Genomic DNA, 17,304 nt, shown 5'->3' on the forward strand with positions numbered 1-17,304 from the left:
CTAACTGTGCTTTCTGGACTTTCCAAATTAATACCTTCTTATCCGGATCATTTACACTTGCCTCCTCAGTAAAATCTCTATTCCTGGTGGGTAGGTACTGAACATTATATTTATTTAAAACATTCAAAGTAAAACAAGGATTTGGACACAGAGAACACAATCATCACACACCTTTATCAGGCTGCTCCCTTAAGTCCATGCTTTTATCTGCATGAGTGGATCATTTAAGGAACCTCTCTAGGCTCCAGTATCTTTTTTTGAGAACAAAAGCAAGTGGCTGGAATCTATCCTGCTCTAATAATTCAAATATCCAATTTCGAGGGTGGGGTATGTGGGTTTCAAATGTCACAAATAAAAAATTCTCAAAGGATGCACACCAAACTGTATACCCTGGCACTTTCACCACTGCTTTAATTTCTACCTGTTCAGTTAAAACTCATTATTAAATCAGGGCACACTGTTTGAAATCAGAACAGGTGAGAATTGTAAGGCCACCAATAACTTTCCATTTGCAGGATATACTAATTAATGGTTGCTTAGTCTAACAGACTGTCAAAAGCAAGTCCTCCATTAAAGAAAAAGATACATTTCAATCATACTTACTAATAGAAATTACGCTGCTGATCAGGTCCGATGAACTTCCAGTTGTCTCCCGTGTTTAAGAGGCCATGTACTTGGTAAGCAAGGTCTAGATCTCTGAGGGATGAGCACTGAACATGTGCAAAGATCAATTATCATTGATCCTTATTAGCCAAACAGTGACCCATTACATAAATGTAAAAAGCAGTTACTCCTGGAAATACTTAGACTGATTCAACTTATTACTGGCTGATGTAAAACTGAGTTACAAGAAACTGAGAACAAAAAGACAAAGTTAAGTCTGAAAATTTTCTGAATTTAAAAAATAAATGATTTTGATCTAGTGATTATACCTTTAGAAACCAGTTCTACAAATGGTTGAGTGTGCCAAAGACACATGAAGGATGCTGCTCATGGCACCATCACCATACCAGCAAAAAACCCAAGAAACATCTCCAAAACTACCCACCCAGACTGATGTGGCAAATTAGTCTTTACTCCCTAGGAAACACTGGCTTGGTACAAATACACAGAATAGCATGGAAATGCGCCTGGGATACACATGTCCAAGCATCCTAAGAAAAACATCCACAAGGACACATACCAAATTGTAAAGCAGTTTTCTTTAGGGAACAAGATACACGTACTCATTCCAAAACTGAAAATTTTCCTATAATGAGCACAATAAAATGAAGAACCAAAATAAAAAATAACTGTCATCAATTTAAAATATAATATGAAAATAGAAAATACTATGAAATCTTACTGGGAGAGGTATGAAAAAAGGCAAGAGAAACAATAAACACAGTATAGGGATGTGATGTGATAAAAACTAAAGATTTTAGAGAAAGAAGGAAAAAAAATCTAGACTAGAACCAAAGGCATGAATAAACAAGTTAAAAGTTAGAAAGTGAAAGAAACAGGGAGAGGCGAAGCTTACATTGAATACTAACTCTAGTTACAGATGAATTTAGGTAATGAACAGTAACCTTCTTTAGATAGGAAAAAAGGAGTGGGGATAGGGCAAGAAATGGTACTTACAACTCTCATGGCTGACTGAAAAAACATATCTGAAAATCAAAGTTCACCAGAGTTGTCGTTACTATGGATGAAATAAATTTTCTAAAATTCAGTAACATCAATAAAAATTCTGGCAGCATAACTGGTAATATGAAAGACAAAGCTAACCACCCAAAATCACCAAGGCAAATTAAACTCTGTCCTTGTCATCTGAATAACTGGCACTCAGGGAAATAGGCACAGCACGCTGTCTTTAGAGAAAAACACAGGCAACTTCTGTACTTACTGTCATCCAAGTCCCGTGGAGAAAATTTTTTCCCTATTAATTCATTCATTATATCATAGATTATGAGGGATGATCCTTTAGAAGAGTTTTCTGCAGAACAAGAATGCAAATGGGTTTTATCACAGGTTCATTTTCTGTACCACCACCTAGGATGTTTTTCCTTTCTCTATCCTTCCTAAGGCCTGGATAGAACCAGAGGTGAATGCTTTATCAGGAAACAAGTACCCTCTGCAGAGTACATTTCCCTGTGAGATCTGGGACAATCCCAGGTCTCTGTCCAGATGTTCCAACCAGAGACTCTTGCTTTCCTTTCTAAGGTTCTTCACAAGAGGCTTGACTTTCACTGGGGTGGGACACACATGCAAAGCCAGTATAACTAGAAAAATGAATACTTTTTATGTTTGCTAAATCATTTGTGTTCCGTTTAAGCATAATCATCCAAAAAAGCAAACTTAAGAATGAATGGATATGGACGAGGCCTTTAAAATCGTATGGGCTGAGGTCAGAAAATCCACCTCCAATATTCCCAGTCAACAAATTATTTATTCACGTTCCCTTCCCTAACTTGCCCACATGTGTCTGGTAACACAGACTGATTCCTAAACTATTACTGGATCTGCTTTTACAGCCAATTTAAATACCTAAGAAAGACCAACACACACACCCCACCTCCCACCCAGTTATGGCTATTACTTAGGAATTGGTAAGTACCACTGACTTTGCTTAGCAACTAAAACAAAGTGATGCAACATGGCAGAGAGGAGTGGGATAGGCTTTGGAGCCAGAAACACTAGTTTGAAGACAATGTCACCTACTTTTGGAGAATACAGTTATCATGGAAACTGTTCACCTGTTTCCAAACAAATTTCCCTAGTAGGTATGAGATGTGGATTTTATAAAATTAGCTTTCCAAACCTTAAATAATCAAGTTTTTCTCTGTTGTTTCTATAATCTATCTCAGTAAAGATATACTAGTAGCATTTCTGAACTCAGGGGTTCTCTCTCAGGATTCTTAGTGCCTATTACATGCCTTCCAAGTATAGTAGAAGACACCTGTTTAATTTATTTAGTCTCTACAGCCCTGTAGGTGTTACTCAGGTCAGTATATTCCCAGCTGACCAGTGACTAAATGGTACAGCTAAAATGTCAACTCAGGTATACCTTGCTCCTAAAGAATATTCATCAGTGCACAGCTCCAACAGGGACTGACTAACCTCAAAAGAGGGAACAGCTTTAAAATTAAGATGATGCTCCTGGAGCTGCAGGAATCACTTTCTGCAATGATGGAAATGTTCCCCACCTGCATCCTGAAGAAGGTACCACGAGTCACATGTGCTGCTGAGCACGAATGTGACAGAGGAAGTTTTTCTTTTTTTTAAATCTTTATTGATATATATTATGCATTCATATATCATATAATCTTCCAAAGTATATAATCAATGGTCCACAATATCATATAGCTGTGTATTTATTATCACAACCGACTTTTTTCTTTTTTGTAAAAAATAATGTACAAGCAAAAAAGCAACAAATTCCAAAGCACAGCACAATAATTAGTCAACTAGTAGATTTCTAATTTTAATTTTAGTTAACTTAAATGGGCAAATGTGGCTAGTGGCTATTGGATGGTACAGTTCTGGAGTAAAAGATACTTAAAACTAAAATACCTTCTGACCATTTATTTCTATCTGTACGCCAACACTGCTAGTACTCTTTTTAACCTAACCTCCACTGCAGCTCAAGTCGTTTATCACAAACAAGACTACTACCCTCAAGAAGAACTTTTTGCTCAAGCCATAAATAATGCTGAGTTGTCAACTATCTAAATTCATATGCAGAGAAGGAACCTGAAACAATCACATACACTCAAGGGATGTGGTCACTTTTCTACATAAATTAATATAATCTAAGGTCATACATACCACGTTGATAAAACAGCTGAATGATATAGTAATATGTTGCAAGTGAGGGTTCTTGAATCACCGGGTGGGTGGAAAAAAAAAAACAAGAAATAAAATAAGTCAAAACAAACCTATCCAGAATAAAGCTTACTGAGGCACTAGAAACATAGTAATGTTGTCATTTATGCAAAAATTTCACTTCCATTTGTTTGAACAGACATTTTTCAGCTTATAGGATTAATATAAAGGTTAAAAAAAAAGTTGTCTCTGAAAATTGCCATACAAAGTCTAAAATGCCATACTAAAATATCATAGTTAATGTATTTGTCCTATAATTATGCATTTAAGAGCAAGCATTGAAGCACGTTCAAGTGAACTAATTCCTAAAACAGCCTTTTTAAAATTTTTATTTTAATTTGCTGAAAAATATAACACACTAATATACACATGGGTTCAAATGCCTAATCATGCTAGAAAATATCACATAAAAAATTTAAAGCTAACTTCACATGAACAATTATTTTCCAGAATCAAGAAGTCCATTAAAAAGTACCTAAACTACTGAGAAAACAATGTAAATTGAAAAGAAAATGAGGATAATAAAGGGGTCCTTATCATAGTAAGTCCATATGATCGAGTGTGCCAAATGGTGGAAATTCCCAATACATCACAGTAAAACAGTATCTTCTTGACATCTTGGCCTAAACCACTGCTCAACCCTGCCCCTGTCATTAATGATGTGTACTTACCAATTCCAATGGCTTTCATTTCGCGTAAGGTCTGTAAGGCTGGAAGTTTTCCAAATCCATAAAATCTTCGGAGACATTTAATTATGGTATTAAAAGTCTGTAGATTTGGTTTCACATTCTGTGCAACCATTTCCTTCAGCAGCTCCTAGTTGAATCAAAAGCAGGGACCATTTTTGTGCCTGGGCAGATAATTTGCCCAATAAAATCATATTCTGCATATAAAATAAAAAGAATTTGGCTTTCTGGCTATGTCTGAGGCAGATTAATATATATATCCCTAATTTAAGCACAGTTTATTAATTACAAGACCATGGACTTTGCTGGGAAAGACCTTCCCAGTAGACTCTCAGTGGGTCTGTCTACCTCCACTTGATGATCAAGATGTCCCAATGTCTTCATCCCCCTGGTGAGATTTCCAAGAAAAGACTCAAGCAAAAGAACAAACTAGAAAGGATTTAGTGTTTTTGCTTTTGTAAATGACTGACATTTATGTATAGGTAAGAATCAACTAGATGATTTAATTTTCTTAAACTTATCTAAAAGAGTTTTACAATAAACATGAAATGAAAATTATTATTAATAAGTGAATAAAGCAACCTAGTTCTCTTTCTGACTTCTAGCATTATGCACTGGGCCAAGCTCCCTGACTGCAGTATATATGCTCAATGAATGCTTCTCTCCCCACTAGTTTATTTCCAGGAAAATAGTCAAGGACTATTAGGGGACAAAATAAAGGTTAATCCTTACCAGTATACTACTCCATTTTTCCTCAAATTTCTCATCTGTCACCAGTGACTTTGCTTGAATCAATGCATTGAAGGTATATACATCAGCTGTAATGGAAGAAAACTAATTTAAAAAAAATTGGGGTTAAAGATTTAACCCCAGTGGCTCAGTGTGAGGCAAAGCGGGCATATACATTGCCTTCCTAGGCTAACCTCCACATGCCCACAAGCTGGAAAACCACTTCCCTGTCTGGATTCTACTCCTGTTCAATCACTGGTACCATAGGAAAAGATGGAAAGTAGGCTGATGAATGAGAAAAGATGAAAAAGATTTCACACAGATTCTTAAAAGAAGAGGAAGAGAGAGAGCGATTCTCAAAACACACTCACCAGTGAGTCTGTTGTTCAGTAATTCATTGTACAAGTTTAATGCCTGCATATTAGCTTGATGCTGGATAAGGGACAAAAATCAAGCATCATCAAATCTATTCTCTTAAATCTATTACATTTATATAATAGATTATCTCTATATCATATATATATATATATATATATATATATAAAAAATACAATCTACTACTATATAGGATTTGGGAATACGGCAGTAAACAAACGAAGATCCCTGTTCTCATGAAGCACATTACTCTAATGTAATGGTTCTTTATGGTGACAGTTTTGCTGCCAAGGGGACATTTGAGAATGCCTAGAGACATTTTCATTTTGGGTTGTCACAACTGGGAGCATATCATTGGCATCCAGCAAGTAGAGGCCAGAGAACCACTAAACATCCCACCATGTACAGGACAGCCCCCCTCCCACCCCCAACAAATTATCCAACCCAAAATGTCAACAGTGCCAAGATTGAGAAATTGCCTTAATGGAAATACAAAAACACAAAACCAAGTATAAAATAAATGTACCTTTACCATCCCTCGAATCATTGTGCAGTAGGAATGTGCATTTTTCTCTGGCATTACAGCAAAGATCCTCTCTGCATTGTTTTTTTCTCTAGACAAGAGAAAGTAAATGTGAACCAGGGAAAGCCAGTAATAGCTACCAACAGTTAATGAGTATACAATGAGTCAGGCACTGTGCAAAGTACTTTATGTAAATTATCTCACTTTAAAATTGGGAAAATCCAAGGTTCAAAAATCTGAAGTTGCCCAAGGCATGTAGTCAAGTGGCAGAACTAACAATAACAAGGAAATTTTTGTTAAAAAGCTATATATATGGTATTAAAAACCAAAAACCCAACTGTAAAAGAGGTATCCTCCAGTCTCAAAAACTATTCCCCAGAGGCAATTATTGACAACCAATTTCCTCTAAATCATCAGTCTTTTTCTAGTGTATGAACACACATTTATTCTTCCCATTTTGTAGAAATATAAATGGCATCATGTTATACAAACTATTCTGTACCTTGATTTCTCCTCTTAACATGTCCTAGAAATCAGACAGAAATAGGATTTGAGCCAAGACTTTACTCCCAAATCTTGTCTTAACCACTATGCCAAATTATTATAATCTACCACTATCTAGAAAGATCTTTGATTCTATTAAATTCATCAATTCAAAGATATTAATGTGCAATTTTTTTCTGTAATTCTCAAACTGTGTTCAGAATTTATTGAAATAAAACAGTAGTCTTAATTTAGCACTACATTCTGTACATATTTTTACATAAACAAAATTTATCAAATCTGTCAGAATGAAAGGGACTTAGAGGAATATATTACAAAGTAGCACTGCTGATGAAACTTCCAAAGGACCCAGGCCATGTAACAAAGAAACAATGAGCATAAATCTCTAAAAAGAGCTTTGAGCAGGTAGGTGGCAGTAAAGACCTTACGAAAAATGGTGCTAATGCATATAAATACAAATTTCAAAATTTATACTGCACACTGAACACAAACTATGTATCAGAATATCACAGGATTATATATCCTCTTTGGGTGATGAAGGAGCATACTCAGTGCATTTTCAGGAACTGTAGCAGAAGCTTCTAATTATGTATGACATACCTCCAAGCAACTCCAAACTGGTGACTGCCCCTCTTCCTAGATTTCTCATTATTTTGCTCTTTGGCTTCTTCCTAAAATGAATCATCAAAAGAAATAAAACAGAAATCAATCTGAGATGGCAACTGTGGAGCCAGAAACCACCTCTACTCTTAATCCCCCATCTACAGAATCTAATCAGTAGGTTGTTAACCTAGAACATTAAACACCCACTACAGAACAGATGGGCACTTTGGTTTTTTAATAATGATAAAAGCAAAACTTGGCCAGCAAACCTTCGACTGATCTCTAAGTTTGACACTGTTGAAGACTTTGGGCTCTGTACAACCATATCCAGTTGTCTAGTGATTTAATGCCTGGCTGTGACTACTCACTTTTTGATGGTATTGAGTCTATATGAGAAGATGGAAAAAACAAATGAGAAGGACGTGGCTAATTAATTACATTGAACAAACAGCAGAGACGAAGTGATCTCAGTCACTTTTGGCTAGAGACACTGCTGTGACTTTCTGGAGAATCTTTAGATGTGATGATGTGGAGCCTTTGTTAATGTTAGAACTAAAGGTGGTAAGATAGCAACATGGACTACTGAATGTGAAAACATAAGCTGTTACACATTTAGAGAGGGTATACAAGGAAAGATTATGACTTCCTCCAAAGGTAGTCCCATGAAGACACAGCCAAAAAGTGGCTCCACCACTAAAAATACGTTTGTTTAAGAAGACACCTTTTGGGTATTCTCATAGAAGACTGAGTCAAGCAATAGATATTTGCGAGCTGAACCAAAGCCTCTTCAAAAGCAGAGTGGACTCTATTTAAATTTGATTTCCATCTAAATGTTGTTAAGATATGAGAAGTCTCATTTGCCTTTGTCTTATATTTCTGTGTTCATATATTTTTTTGAATTTTGGCTACCGTATCCACAATCCCAATCAAATAATTACAGTACACGTTGTTCCCAGGATCCATAATTGTGCTACTGACCCACTCTGTACTAGCTTTGTAGACTTGCCATTACAAACACATTTACCCATCCACACACATTAAAAAAAAGGATTTGCATGTCTATACCTTAAAGGAAAAAAATTCTGTTTATGTTCCACTGTATGCAGGAGCTTTTGCTGGTTTGAAAGAATATGATGCATAGTTTTCTAGCAATTTTTTATTTTTTACAGCAGTCTTTGCTGTACTCTTGCTGATGGCTGCTAGATTTTAATTTATTTGTTTCCCTACTTGATAATATTAGTGATTCTAATCTTAGCTATTCAACTTGTTTTGCTTTTGTTTTTTTTCTACATGTAACACTGGTGAAGGATCCAGGAATATGATACAAAGGTGGAATAAACATTAATTTTGTGTACCCTTTGGTAAATTTTTTTTAACTACAAAGCTTTGCTATAAATATATGCACTTCATTCACATCAGTGATCAATGTTTGTGTGATTTCCTAAACATATAATGTAACATCATAATTACAATCCTAACTAGAATTAGAATGTGTTTTTATATCTTTATGCTGTATTTTAACACTTAGTATTACTTAGGTTATTTTGTTTTGGTTAAATAAAAATGGCTGAAGTAGAGAAGTGGTCCCATCTAGTAAGGCAGTGAACAAAACTGTAAATAAAATGTGTACAGTGAATTGTTTTCCAGACAAAAGAAAAATCAAAAGTTAAGAAAACAAAAGTTAAGACAGCCACAGAATGTACAGTCCTAGTTAAGACTACTCAAATTCAGGAACGTTAAGGGAACTTGGAAAAATAAAGGAAAACAGATCTAGCAGAAGCCAAAGAGGATGCACGGTGAATATTTATGCCTGTGTATTAATTTGTTAAAGGTAAACCAGTTAATTCTCAGATGAAGAGCACAGCTGGCCTTTAACAAGGCTGCAGATGAGAAGAAGCCAGTGCCCTGTTGCATCCTCGCCCAGATATGGAAACTAGAAAATCAATCTACCATAGTCTGTTTCCCGAGAGGCAGAAAACTCTGAGGGGTGGTGGGCTTTGTCTGTACAGAAATATTGTTCATTATTAGGGTAAAAACAAGAGGAAAAGACACAGCTGGGCAAGGAATATAGTTAAATGTCCTTATCAGTTTCAACAGTTTTAAGTTTCACACTGACCTGACACAAACTAAGGGTTTTTTTTTTAAGGGATAATTCTGCATTTATTAATCGAGGTCTGGGATGAGGCTTATATGCAGGAGGAGAGGCTTGGTTGGCACTACACAGTTTAGTGATGGTCCTGTAGCCTGCGGCCTCAGGAACTGGGGTTGTGAGGCAGAGGGCTAGCTCAGTTCAAGGGTTCAGAAGATACTGTGAGAGGCAGGATGTGATTGCAACCCACTACTTTGACTATAAATAATCCCACATTAAGCATACAAAGATCAGAAAAGACATACATGGAAAGAAAAAGACCATTAATCCCATGATGCAGAGAGAAACAATTAATGACTTTTCTCTTTTGCATGTGATTTTTATAAAAGGCAATATACACTGTTTTCCATTCAGACTGTTTTCCCACTTATCCACAGATGGTGAATCTTCTCAACCCAAACAGACCTACATTCAATGGTCATGCATTCTATCACCATAATGTAATCAACCAACTACTGGACAGCTACATTATTCTCAACATTTTTACAGTTATAAATACAAATACTCTATTATGAAAAATCTCATATATCCATCTTTGTTCACTTGAACCAGCAGTTTTCCAGGGACATATTTCTAGAGGTAAAGCTCTCTGGTTGAGAGACAAGCCATGTCTTCTGTATCCCCCAGTCTGGTGTGCTCACCCCTTCCTGCCTATGTGATTTTGAATTTCTGAGGTGACTGGGGCCAGGAAATCCATCCTTGTACATTACAAATCATTCTGTCACTCTAACAATGAGGCACTGGTGGGGGTAGGGGTGGGGGCTGTCCAAATATTTCTGGCCAAAACTTTTGCCTGCATGTGGTAGGTAAGGCCAAAGTATTTTTGAAGGGAATCAGGATCAAAATGATGATTTAAATCCCTCTCTTTCTCCTGCACCACCACCCACATGCTGCTTAATCAAGGCTACTATACGGTATCTTGACTTAAGTCTCCTGAGACATGATACAAGAACCCACCTTATTTTAAGGCATTACTCAAAATGAAACTTAAAAAAAAACAAAAAACAGTGCTAGAAGTATCTTTAAGAACACTAGAAGGCCATTACCAATTCTTCTGATCGTTCAATTTGTTGAAAATGATAATCTGCCAAGGGTTCTTGCCCACCATAATAACATAATAAATCCAAAAGACTATTACTTGTTTCCAGAGATACAGTGGTTCCTAGAGTGGGAGAAAAAACAAAAGCCTCAAACACCCAAGAATTAAAGCCCATTAGATCAATGTTCTTCACTTTTCCTATTAGCTGGTGCTTACTGACTACATACTCAGCATAAATCCACCACTTTAGCAATTAATAAGTTATGAACTCAAAATCAATGGAAACATCTGGCATAAGGCACACAGGGACCCAATCTTTACTAACTGTGTGGTTTGACATAAAAGATTAAAATACAAAACCAAGTTTGATCCAGTGCTCACCTTTAATATACTCCCACCCTCAAAGAAACTCAGTTACCCACGATTTTAACTATTAACTTCAAAGTGAACAAAAACTTGCAAACTATTGCTACTTAGTCCCTCCACCCCAGTTCTAGTTTTAGAAACAGGAGCAAAACTATTCCACTTGGACCCAGCTCTCACTGAAATGCTTGCCTAGATAAATACTAGCTTTAAAGGGTCTACTGTAATAGCCTTTAAAAAATTGTTGTCTAAACGTTTTGTCCCCATCTTGACACACTAAATGAAGGGATAAATGGGCAAAGGAAATAGAGAAAAATGGGATAAAATTTACTGTTTTAAAAGAATAATAAAATAAAATACTAAAAAATACACTGTTAATACACAACAGGATATTTAAATGTCCAGAAGAGTCTAACTTGACTGGGCCTGATTTTCAACTTTACATTTCTGAGCTGTATGGCACTGGAAAAATTACTTCATGGCCAATTTCCTTTATAAAATGACTACAAATCAATGCCTGAGAGATTCCAAACAGAGTCGAGAGGTTATCCTGGAGATTATTCTTATGCATCAAGTAGATATCATCTTGTTGTTCAAGATGCAATGGAGAGGCTGGAGGGAACTGCCTGAAAATGTAGAGCTGTGTTCCAGTAGCCATGGTTCTTGAGGATGACTGAATAATGATACAGCTGTCACAATGTGACTGTGTGATTGTGAAAACCTTGTGTCTGATGCTCCTTTTATCTACCTTGTCAACAAACGAGTAGAACATATGGGAATAAAAATAATAATAGGGGGAACAAATGTTAAAATAAATTTAGTCTGAAATGCTAGTGATAAATGAAAGCAAGGGGTAAGGGGTATGGTATGTATATTCTTTTCTTTCTGTTATCATTTTATTTCTTTTTCTGTTGTCTTTTTATTTCTTTTTCTAAATTGATGCAAATGTTCTAAGAAATGATGAATATGCAACTATGTGATGATATTAAGAACTACTGATTATATATGTAGAATGGAATGGTATGTTACTGTTCTTGTTTGTTGTTAATTTTTTTAATTAATAAATAAAAAAATAAAATAAAATAAAAAAAAAAAGAAATGCTAAGGCTCAGGGGAAAAACTTCACAAAAATTCAAGAAAAACTGAATTTCTTCTCCCCTAAGAAACTGAAGAATTTTGGACTAGGAAATATTTTTCAGAATGACAAAATTTAAGATGTCCACCAAGGAGTTATACGAGAAAGTTCAGTTTAACAAATGAATATTACTGCTGAATCATTAAATTGATATTTCTCTTAGTCTCCAGTATCTAAGAGCAACTAGAAGTAAAAACCTAAAATTGTGGAATTGTAACCCATAATAAACTCTGAAATCTGTTTTACAACTAAAAATAAATAAATAAATAAATAAATAAAATGGCTATAAAGACTCATAAGTAGTTGTACGATTATATTAATTGTACATAATTATATATGAAATGCTTAGCTTAGTGCTTGAAACTTAGCAGGGACTTGATAAATGAAATTGCCATGATCCCTCCCCTGGTGTGTTGGTTCATTCTGTTACTAAAAGCTACAGGTCTGGTACACTGTCTTTAAGAAACTGTTTTTTGAATGAATGCATCTGTCCACACCAGAGCAGCTAAAAGTAGAAAAAAGACAGGTCTTAGCACTAAGAACGTTAATGCAGATTTACATCAGGTGTTGATCATATTTAACAAGCAGAGGATAAAGCCTTGCTAAATAATCTGTTCTCAATTCATTTGCATATTCAATGTTATAAAAGGCTGCATAGCTAAATTCCCAAAGCAAACAAAGCTTTCCACAAATGTCTCTTATTGTGTTCAAGTCTATATGGAATGATTCAGCCCAGTTTTCTTTTCTTTACAAGTTTGGTTGATTTTTATCCTAAATCACTGCCTAGACTTCTGGTTTCCATAACTCATCTCTTTACTAAACAATGCTAACCGCCTCTGATATTACCAGAGGCACATTCTCATGGTAGTTCTTCAGCAGTGTTAGCCAGATCTACACCTGTGGAGGGCCATCCAGATCAAATTCAGAAAGCCATCGGATTCTGGAGCTAGTTCCTAGGAATTATGTGACTTTTTCAAGGTCACAGAGCTAGCCAGTGTCAAGAACAAGCAAGAGTACCCACACCCCTGATTCTACAATGTAGCACTCTGTCCCTTTAGAAATACTTTTTTCTTGTTTTACATGATGGCTAAACATATAGCTCTGGCCCTGCCTTCTAAACACATTTAAAGGTATAGAGTAATCTGAACTCAGTATGTCAAGAGCCAATGTTTAAAGCTGATCACAGGCTGAGGAAGAATAGCTATTATTTCTCTACCTGTGCTACAGCACAAGAGCACAATAAATTAATAAAATCACAAATCTTATCTCACCCACGATTAAAAAATACAGCTATAGCAAAGTATTATTTTTTAAACTATTAAAAATACAAACAACTCAGCAGTCAGAGTAAATACAGCAGTACTCAAACTTTTACAGAAAACTGTCTAGCATCCCACTTTCGATGTCTTCAACTGAATATATACCTGCTTGCAAGAGCTGATCATACATGTCCACTGAAGCTTGGACTTTTTTGAGCTTGATTCGTTCCTTCAGGGCAGCCTCGCTTACCTCTTCAATCTGAGGCTTAAAGTACTCAGGCATTAAACACTAGAAACACAAGATGGCCAAAATTAGTACAAAGGTAAAGATGAAAGGTGAAAGTATACCTGACAAGGATGAAACTTTTACCACCTACCTGTCGATATAAAACTACAGTTCAAGTTTCACGTATCAGATACTACATAATTTTATCACATCTTTGTAGAGAACCTAATTAAAGAACAACACTAAACAAAACAAAAAAAAAAACACTTCTCCAGTCTCTGAAACAAGAGTCTTTAGTGTAGGAAGAAGCATTTAAAGGAAATCAAACATAAATCTTAAATCTCTATTTTGAACTAAATTTCCCATTCAAACTGAACTCAGTATTTTTTTCTGCTAAAACCATTCTGCCTCCTTTACTCTCAATCTTGATTAACTTGGGTGTCAGAGTTCACCCAGCTTCCAAAAGCAGAGAGAACCTTTCATCCTTGATACCTTCTTTTAATCTAAACATATAACATGCTAACCTGATTTCCTTCACTAATTTATTTAAATAGTTCTTGAATGCCTCCTACTTTACATCAAGTGCTCAATTGGGCATGGGGATGTAGATGGGAAAGACTCTCTACACCTTCAAGATGCTCACAACCCAATGGAGAGGGCAGCTAAGGAAATAACTACAACACAGAGGGAATAAGAAAAGAGATGTGTGAGTGGTGCCCATCAAGGAGGCAGGAAACCCATGGAAGGCTTCACAACAAAAGTGAAGCCTGAGCTAAGCACAGAAGAGTAAATGGCAGAGGAAACATAAAAGGGAAAATGTGGGCCGGTCAATGATGATTCCATTACAGCCATGGTTCAGGCTTTCAGTATTTCTATCTACACAACTACATTAGTTTCTTGTTTGTCTGTCAGTAGGAGTTACAGCTAGAGAGGCAGGAGGCATGGTTTGGATGTGTAAGTTTGGGGGAAGCAGGGGAGTGGAGGGGGAGGTGAGCAGTTTTAGAACTGATGGCTTAGGAGGGTGACAGAACATCTGTCTTGCTCACCACTGTACTGATAGCAACAAGCATGATGCCTGCCGACAGCAGGGTAGACACTGCTGAAATCTCCACTACAGAAAGAACAGAGGCAGCTGGAATTCAGTGTGGGGTTCAAAGAGGGACTGAGGGAGACCACACAAGTGTGGAGCCAGGACAAAGAGAAAGTGTCTACACATGGAGCTCTACAGAGACACCAGTGCATATGAAATAGACAGAGGTGCTAGTGAAGGAAACAAAAGCAAAGTCATGGAGGTAAAGATCCAAGGGATTCAAATCAGAGAAGCCAAAGGGGGAAGCGCAAAATGGGAGTTTGAAAAGGTTGGCATTGTAAGCTAAGATACCGCCATACCTCAAGAAGCTTTTCACCCAATTTGAGGGCATTCAAGAGACTACTCAAATACCAGCCTTAAAACTCAACTTAATTTAATTTATACAGTATTTCCTGAAAAACTGCAATTACTTCTCCTTACCGGTATATGAGGTTCAGCTATGTCCTTCTGAAAATATTTGGGATGCGAATTAATAATAAACTTCGCTGCATTCTCCCCAGACTTCTTTGCCAATAAAAATGAACGCTACAGAAGGAAAAAGCAGATTTAGATATAATTTGGTATTTGCATATAATTTAGACTCAAGAGAGATCAGAGTTTCACTCTCAGCAAGAATTATTCTCCTCCTAAAAAGAAATAAAACCACACAAATACTAACTAGATATTAAATTACATATTATACAGCTACTTCTACTGAGCAATAATTTCAAAACACTTCTTATATAAAATTCAAAGTATATGAAAATTATGCATTTAAACTCAGTGAGTCATTCCAGGGCGAAAGACCTCTTACTATTAAAAACCAAAACCAAACACCCTCTCCATAGTCTCTTTAAAAACATAAAAGGAGTAAGGATTCAGAAAGTCCACCAATTTGTCTACCAGTATCTTTAACCTTTTAAAGGTTCTACACTAAACTACATATGCATCCTTGTACCCAAGCTAGATAAAAGACTGGATCAGAAAAGTTCCATGAAAATACTCACTGATTCCACAGAGGATGCTGGTATGAGGTAAGGATCATCTTGAAACGCAGGAGGGGCAGCTGTGGCATCCTGCAGAAAAAATCTTTTTAGCTAGCTGAATTTTGTTTAAGAGGACCTTGTAAACCCTATTGTTATAAGTTTTAATTTTATGTGTAACATACATGCAGAAATACAGAGAGACGAAAGGATATGGAGAGATGGACAGACACAAGACACACACACCAATATGTGATTTCAGCTCTGCAAGACCTGGCTATAATTACACATGACTTAAAGCAAACAATGGCTCAAGCCTCTGCAACTGCTTCTCCTTTTTTTTATTGTGAAAAACAACATATATACTAAAAGCAATACATTTCCAAGTACATTTTAACAAGTAGGTATACAACAGATTTTGAATTTTCACATGGGTTATGGTTCCATGATTTTTCAATTTTTCTTCTAGCTGTTCCATGATACTAGAGACCAAAAAAACTCAAAATACTGATTCAGCAGTCATAGTCATTTGTTTAATCCTATCTTCTCTATTATTCTCTTTCTTCTCTTTTTTTCTGCAACTGCTTCTTAAGAGGTAAATCCTGCCAACACATGGACTACCACCGTGTTCAAACTCAAGGGGAGAAGCTGTAGTCCTGGCACCAGTTTCCTTCAAACGTTATTATCTACTCCATGCTCAACTTCATCCAGGAGTCCCTCCTCCTGTGTCCTGTTGCCGGAGGTTCTAAGTAAAATCTTGGGCAAAAGCAGCTCTGCAGCACCCCCTAAGGGTCATTCTTAGAACTATCCAGAAATCACGTCTTTTATTCTTCTGTTCTCCCTCTGAATCCCCTTTCCTGGTTCTTCTAAACCATTGTCCATATAAAAAACTCACCCTTTCTTTTATCTCTTCCCACTGCACCCTGATGGCTTGTTGGATTGAACTCGATTTTTTGCTGAAGGCAAAGCTCAACAGCACTCACAGGAGAAGGCTGTTCAAATCTGGGCCCTGGAAGGAATATTGCATACCCCACTCCCAACCTTTTTGGAACTCCCCAAAGCTCCACTCCTCCATCCTCCTCAGTCAGAGGGTCCATTCATCTGGTTCTGCTGCGCTGCACACCAAGATGTAATAGATATGTAAAGGCAAGCCATACAGCAACCCTAGAATAGGTAAATGTTTCCTATTCTCTAACTGCCTTGGATTACCCTGATTACACCACTATGTCCTGCCAATCCTGTTCTCCTTGACCTACTCCATTTTCTCCATCCCAACCGGTACTGCTTTATTTAGTTCAGCACATTTCTTATTTATTTAGCAAATATTTATTGAGGACCTAGTATGTGCTATGCATTATTCTAGCTACTAGGGAGAGAACAAACAAAAAAACCCTGTGCCCCCAGAGTTCACAATCTAGTGTGAAATAAATACTTAGGAAAAAATAATTAAAAGAAGGCAACTGCTATGCAGAAAAATAAGGTCAAGAAAGGGATAAAGAGGTATTAAAAGAGACATGCAATTTTTGTTTGTTTGTTTTTTGCATGGGAAGGCACGGGAAGCGTACCCTGGTCTCCAGCATAGCAGGCGAGAACTCAAGAGACATGCAATTTTGAATGAAATGGTTGGGGAAGACCTCACTGAAAAGATGATGTTTAAGGACTTGTAAGAGATGAGGAAGCAAGCAACACAGCCATGTGAAGGAAAAGCACTACAGGCAAAAGGAACAGTAAACATAAAAGCCCTGAGGTAGGCATATGTTAATGTGCAGACTAAGCAACTGGAAGGATGGAGTCGCC

At 36.6% G+C, this 17,304-nt stretch overlaps 1 protein-coding gene and 1 pseudogene across 2 annotated transcripts in view; one reads left to right on the forward strand and one right to left on the reverse strand.

Annotated features, from left to right (window-relative positions):
• The window catches only part of PTCD3 (pentatricopeptide repeat domain 3), a 31,231-nt gene that overhangs the window by 5,066 nt on the left and 8,861 nt on the right, over positions 1-17,304 (reverse strand). For both annotated transcript variants that reach the window (XM_077134862.1, XM_077134863.1), the window contains exons 5-17: positions 15,532-15,600; positions 14,966-15,070; positions 13,395-13,518; positions 10,480-10,595; positions 7,282-7,352; positions 6,181-6,268; positions 5,651-5,711; positions 5,283-5,368; positions 4,536-4,680; positions 3,808-3,858; positions 1,886-1,975; positions 1,621-1,649; positions 604-710 (exon numbers count right to left, since the gene is read on the reverse strand). In XM_077134862.1, the coding sequence (XP_076990977.1) occupies positions 604-710; positions 1,621-1,649; positions 1,886-1,975; positions 3,808-3,858; positions 4,536-4,680; positions 5,283-5,368; positions 5,651-5,711; positions 6,181-6,268; positions 7,282-7,352; positions 10,480-10,595; positions 13,395-13,518; positions 14,966-15,070; positions 15,532-15,600 (1,142 nt within the window). The remainder of the gene's footprint in view (positions 1-603; positions 711-1,620; positions 1,650-1,885; positions 1,976-3,807; positions 3,859-4,535; positions 4,681-5,282; positions 5,369-5,650; positions 5,712-6,180; positions 6,269-7,281; positions 7,353-10,479; positions 10,596-13,394; positions 13,519-14,965; positions 15,071-15,531; positions 15,601-17,304) is intronic.
• On the forward strand, positions 7,397-7,950 carry LOC143661701 (eukaryotic translation initiation factor 4E pseudogene; annotated as a pseudogene).

This window comes from Tamandua tetradactyla, chromosome 17 (genome assembly GCF_023851605.1).
Source record: "Tamandua tetradactyla isolate mTamTet1 chromosome 17, mTamTet1.pri, whole genome shotgun sequence".
Classification (NCBI taxonomy): Eukaryota; Metazoa; Chordata; class Mammalia; order Pilosa; family Myrmecophagidae; genus Tamandua; species Tamandua tetradactyla.